The sequence below is a fragment of the Triticum urartu genome, chromosome 2A (genome assembly GCF_056163025.1).
Source record: "Triticum urartu cultivar PI428250 chromosome 2A, HENAU_Tu73, whole genome shotgun sequence".
Lineage (NCBI taxonomy): Eukaryota > Viridiplantae > Streptophyta > Magnoliopsida > Poales > Poaceae > Triticum > Triticum urartu.
In genome coordinates this window covers 233,784,667-233,790,746 of record NC_141874.1, presented here as the reverse complement: position 1 = coordinate 233,790,746, position 6,080 = coordinate 233,784,667, and the positions used below count along the sequence as shown (strand labels likewise).

The window sequence follows — 6,080 nt, the reverse complement described above, 5'->3', positions numbered from 1 at the left end:
TGGTCCCTAAGAAAGGCGGGAAGGAACACATGTGCTTTGACTTCACCAACCTCAACAAGGTATGCCCTCAAGACCCCTTCCTTTTGCCGCGCATCGACCAGATCATCGACTCCACTGCTGAAGGCGACCTCCTGTGCTTCCTGGACGCATTCTCAGGGTATCATGAAATCAAGACGGCAGTGTAAGATTGCGAGAAGAAGGCCCTCCTGACCCCGTGCGGGGTGTACTGCTACACCTGCATGCCCTTTGGGCTGCGTAACGCCAGGGAGACCTTCCAATGGCTCATGCACATCGCCCTGGGCAAGCAGCTCAGGAGAAACGTTGAGGCTTACGTCGACGACATAGTGGTGAAATCTCAGGAGGCAAGGACCCTCATTCAGGACTTGGAAGAGACATTCGCCAGCATGCGCAAGGTGGACTTGCACCTGAACCCAGAGAAATGCATGTTCGGCATCCCCTCCGGCAAGTTGTTGGGCTTTCTGGTATCACACAAGGGGATCGAGGCAAACCCGGATAAGGTCAAGGCGATAGAAAGGATGAGCCCGCCGCAAACCCTCAAGGAAATGCAGAAGCTGGCGGGCTACGTGACTGTGCTAGGACGCTTCATCTCCAAGCTGGGGGAGCCGCCCTCCCATTCTTTAAGTTGATGAAGAAGAAGGGGCCGTTCAAGTGGACTCCGGAGGCCGATGCCGCATTCCAAGATCTCAAGAGATACCTCACCAGCCCGCCGGTGATGGTGGCGCCGCACCCACTCGAGCCCCTGGTGCTATACCTGGCCGCCACACCTCAATCAGCTTGCGCGGCCCTGGTGGCCGTTAGGAAGGAGCACCAGTCTAAGGACCTGCCACACGACTACGCGCACTCGGTCAACGTAGCGCAGCCTCAGGGCGACACTCCCGAGGCCTTGGCTGCGCCAACAGGTGACCGAGCTCCCGAGGTCCGCCAACCTCAGGAGGCATCTCAGCCACAGGAGGTCTTGGCCTGCACCGATGATCCTGCCCTCATGAAGCAGCCGGTGTACTTCGTCAGCATGGTACTGCGGTATGCGCGAGCACGCTACCCCATGCCGTAGAAGCTCTTGCTCGTGCGCCTCGTCGCCTCGCGCCACTACTTCCAAGGACATCCCATCAAGGTCATTTCGGCCTACCCACTAGAGATGGTACTCCGGAGCCCCAATGCTACAGGTAGGGTCTTTGAATGGAACATCGAACTGCAGGCATTTCAACTGGAGTTCAGCACCACCAGGGTCATCAAGGGGGCTGCGCTCACGGACTTCGTGGTAGAATGGACTGATGCCCCAGGACCGGAGGCAGGCAAGGACCGTACGCTCTCACCAGGGGACAAAGCACCAGACGGCTGGGTCATGTACTTTGACGGTGCCTTCACACGGCAGGGTGCGGGGGCTGGAGCCGTGCTCATTTCGCTTACTCAAGACAAGCTATACTACGCCGTGCAACTTTGCTTCCAACACGGTGAAAAGGTCTCCACCAACATTGCGGAGTACGAAGGCTTGATCGCCGGCCTCAAGGCCACAGCCGCTTTGGGCATGAAGCGCCTCACCATCAAGGGTGACTCTCAGCTCCTCGTCAACTTCTCCAACAAAGTGTACGAGTCGAAGGATGAACACATGGAGGCATACCTGGCAGAGGTATGCAAGATGGAGAAGCAATTTTCTGGGCCTGGAGCTGCAGCACGTGCCCCGCGTCACGAACAAGGAAGCCGAGGATATCTCCAAGAGGGCATCCAGGAACCAGCATCAGGAGCCCGGTGTCTTCGAAGAACGACTCTTCAAGCCCTCAACAACCCCTCCTGTTGCAGAGCCAACATTGCCTTAGGAGGAGCTCCCGCCAGCACCAAACTCGGGAGCCCTGGCCTACGGCCCGACCTCAGGAGTGCGCCTGCTCCTTGCGCTCGAGCCTTAGGAGGGGTGCTGGACCAAACCATTGAAGGCATACCCACTTCAGGGGACCCCACCGGAGAAGGAAGAAGATGCCGAATGCGTAGCTCGGCAGGCCACAGCCTACTGCATTCGGGACGGTGAGCTTTACCGAAAATGACCAAATGATGTTTCCTTGTGATGCATCTCCAGGGAACAGGGGCACAAGCTGTTAGCCAACATATACTGCGGGGACTACGGGCATCATTCATCATCACACACCCTTGTGGGCAAGGCATTCCGCAGCAGATTCTACTGGCCCACGGCGCTCACCGACGCAGCCGAGTTGGTGAGATCATGTGAAGCCTGCCAGTTCCATGCCAAGCAAATCCACCAGCCCGCCCAGGGCCTCCAGACCATCCCACTCTCATGGTTGTTCGCCGTCTGGGGGCTGGACATCTTGGGTCCGTTCCCCTGAGCGGTCGGGGCTACCGCTACCTCTACGTTGCCATCGACAAGTTTACCAAATGGGCGGAGGTGAAAGCGGTCCGCACAATACCAGCCGGCTCGGCAGTCAAGTTCATCAAGGGCCTCGTTAGCCGCTTCGGAGTCCCTAACCGCATCATCACTGATAACGGCTCGCAGTTCACTAGCAATCTCTTCAAAACATATTGTGCTAACCTTGGAACGCATATATGTTATGCCTCAGTAGCACACCCGAGGAGCAACAGCGAGGTTGAGCGCGCCAACACAGAGGTCCTGAGGGGCTCAAGACAAGAACCTTCAAGAAGAAGCTCGAGGCCTGTGGCAGGGGCTGGCTCGATGAGCTCCAGTCCGTGTTGTGGTCCATCTGCACCACTGCGCGACCAAGCCGACCGGCGAAACTTCGTTCTTCATCGTCTATGGAGCTGAAGCGGTTCTCCCACACGAGGTCAAGCATCGCTCTACACAGGTCTTGGCATTTGACGAGGAGTGCCAAGACACCGAGCGGGAGATGGACCTCGTGCTGGGAGAGGAACGCCGCCATCAAGCCTCGCTCCGAGCGGCAAGGTACCAGCAGGCGCTGCAGTGGTATCACTGCCCCAGCGTCCGCTCCAGGACGCTCGAGGTGGGAGATCTCGTCCTACGGTGGGTGCTCTCCAGGGAAGGGCTGCATAAGCTCTCACCCATGTGGGAGGGCTCGTTTAGGGTTGCCCGCGTCTCCGGTCCTCGCGCTGCGCGCCTGGAGATGCCGGACGGGATCCCCATCTAGAACACCTGGAACATCCAGCACCTCAGAGGTTCTACCCATGAAGCAAGGCCCTGTTCCTGTGAAGGTATCCGCTCGTGACACTCTCACGTAATAATGAGTGGGGCTGTACATGACCCGGAGTCTCCAGAGTGCCACCCTCCAGTCTCGGGGGCTCCCTCCCACGTCCTAGTGGCAGCACTTAGCTCCGCGCTGGTGAGAAGAGTAGACTAGGTGCCGGACGCGGCTGTTCATTTGCTTTCTGTATCTGGTTCGCAACCTTTTAAAGAATTTGGAGTTTGCATGCTTTTAGTTGCCTGACCGACTTCCCCCTCTGTTTTCTCTTTTGTGTTCTGGTCTTGGTTCTGGAGGAGCGACAGTTGCCTGTCGCTCCTTCTCGCGCGTCTCGCGTGCGGGGGCTCGGCAGGTGTGTGCGTGTGATGGGCTCGCCCCGCGCAGCAAACACAGTTTGCCTTAGCCCCGCTCCCTCATGGCTCCGGCTTTTTCTTTCCTCGCGAGACGCCCTCCAGCAAGCTTGTGATCTATGCACCCTCCTGATGTCCATACCCCCCCGGGTACCGCGACATGGTGCACTGAGCGATGATAGGCTCACGCCTGAGGGCTCGCGCAAAGAAGAATAAAACACCAGACAAAGTTTTCCAACAACTCTGCAGCCTCGTGACATCCCCTGAGGTCGGGGACTCCCGAGTCGACAGCAAGAAGGGCCTCACCAGATAGTAGAATGCGCACCCTCACGAGGAGTGGGACTACTGCAAGTGTATCAAGCTAAGTACCCTACCATACACATTTGAAGATTGAGCACCGCAGCATAACATCGGAGCAATAAGGATAACATAGTAGCACAAACACCATAGTTCATTACACGCGCCCCCGTAGGGCCCCATGCTTGTTTTTTAAAATGCAGGAAGAAAGGAAAGGATAAACAAAAGCGGCACACACAATCGCAGCAGCTCACGAGGATTGGCTCCAAGGGCTCCCAGGACTCAGCCAGAGCCTTCCTCGCACTTCACCGGAGCGCGACGGGATGACCCGCCGCCGTCCTCGAAGCGAGCCCGGCGGTGTGGCAGCTGGTCATAGCCGCCGCTACTGGTGCTCTCGCTGGAGGAGGTGCCGCCGCCGCTGGACGAGTCGCGACCATCGCCAAGGGCAAGCCCGCCTTCCGTGCCGTCGCGGATGTCGTCAAGGCCAAGCCCACCGTCGTCATCGTTGTTTTTGGGGCAGCACCCTGCGCGGTGACCATCTTCCCCAAACACCCTCACGTAGAGGGTCGCGACGCCGTCGTACTTGAAGTGGAGGGTGAACCTCCTGCTCAGGCCGCTCACGTGGGCGAACGTCTTCCAGTCATGGGCCAGGACCATGTTGCCCGCGGCGGAAACCTCCATCGTGGCTCACGGGGCCTTGCTGCAGCAGCTGTCGGCTTGCAACCAGAAGCCGTCGAGGCTCGCGGCCGGCAGCTCACTGGCAAAGAAGCGCGGGAGCTGGAGCCAGGTGCCGGCCGGCGTCTCCGACCACACGACAAATTCTGGGAGCACCTTTGCCGAATGGAATTGCGACCGAGGAGGCCGGGCGACCACGGCGCGCCTCCCCTCGACGCAAGGCCTGCCCCACCGCGAGAGGAAGCACCGCTGCGGCCACCGAGAACGACACTGGTCCCTGAAGGAGTACGCCCACGCCCCCGAGGAGCCACAGCAGGAGTCGCGGCTTGCTTGCGAGGACGGCCCGACCCCTCTTGGGCGGCGGTGGGGCTGGCCCCTCCTGGCGAGCCTTCCCCTTCTCCGCTTCTGAGAACCTCTTCATCGTCGCCATGAGGGCTGCGGCAAGGCAGCGAGGCGAGGAAGAGGAAGAAGGAGCAGGCGGCGAGAAGACAGAGATGAGCGAGGGGGCTCCGCCCCTTCCCTCATTTATAGCCAGGAGGAGGCCAACTGCCGGTCACCATGATTGCACGTATTGATGATTTTGCTTTTCATCCAGCGGAGTCTCGTCAAGTCGGACGGTTGCCGAGGCAGCATGGGGAAGCAGAGACGCCCACGTCCCATCATTCGCCACACGCCGACCAAGGACGCGGGCGGTTGGGGCCCGCGGCGCTCCGCACTTGCCCTTTGGCTTCGCCTTGAAGCTAAGCTCGAGCGCGCCTTGGGCCCGGGGGCTACTGTCGGCGTCCTGGGAACGGGCGTTCCTAGACTTGCCTGCATGTGGCCCACAGCATGGCTCCACCAGCGGCCTGGTACGGCCCAGTTTCAACAGCAACAACTCAAGACCCTTGCGAGGGGCCAAGCCTCGCGAGGCGGACAACACCAAGAACTCCCTAGGGGGCGGCCTCACTAGGCTGGCTCTTGAGGAGCGGAGATATCAAGTCAAGGAGCACCTCACGAGGTTCACATGACGTGAGCCATGATGACCAAGGCCAGGCGGGCGCCAGCGGGTGCAGCGTGCCAGTTTCCTCCTTGGTGCTAAGGAGGCAAGCGCAGGTGCGAGTCCTGAGGAATCAAGCAAAGGTTTCCATATCGGTGCAACAAGACCAGGACCGCCAGGACGACATGACTGAGGTCATCGCGGAGCCCACTACAGTGTCACCACCAGTGCCTTTGCAGGCGAAGACTACTTTTGTCAGGATAAATTGTACTAGTTGTCTCCCTTTTAAATTGGCCGTTGAAGGATCCCTTCCCGCCTACATTTGGGAAGAGGACCAAGGCCACTATAAATAGGACTTAGCCACCACCAGAGGGGGGGGGCGGAGATCCATTCCACCCTGACCAACTCACCAGCTCATCGAGCACAAGAACACGTCACCTCCTGAGGATGTTCATCCACTGTACTAGTTCATCCTCAGCCCCTCGAGGCAATCCACAAAAAAGCTGGAGTAGGGTATTACACCGCAAGGTGGCCCGAACGAGGATAAACTGATGTGTCTCTTGTCCCTCGGGTTCATTGAGCTAGGCTGTGAAATCGTTGGGC

At 59.0% G+C, this 6,080-nt stretch overlaps 1 protein-coding gene across 1 annotated transcript; it reads left to right on the top strand.

Annotated features, from left to right (window-relative positions):
* The first annotated feature begins 646 nt into the window (after window positions 1-646).
* Window positions 647-2,112, top strand: LOC147984675 (uncharacterized). The gene is made up of 3 exons (XM_087541209.1): window positions 647-1,033; window positions 1,217-1,568; window positions 2,090-2,112. Exons 1-3 carry the CDS (start codon window positions 647-649, stop codon window positions 2,110-2,112), a joined length of 762 nt encoding a protein of 253 aa, XP_087397335.1.
* The last annotated feature ends 3,968 nt before the right edge of the window (window positions 2,113-6,080 follow it).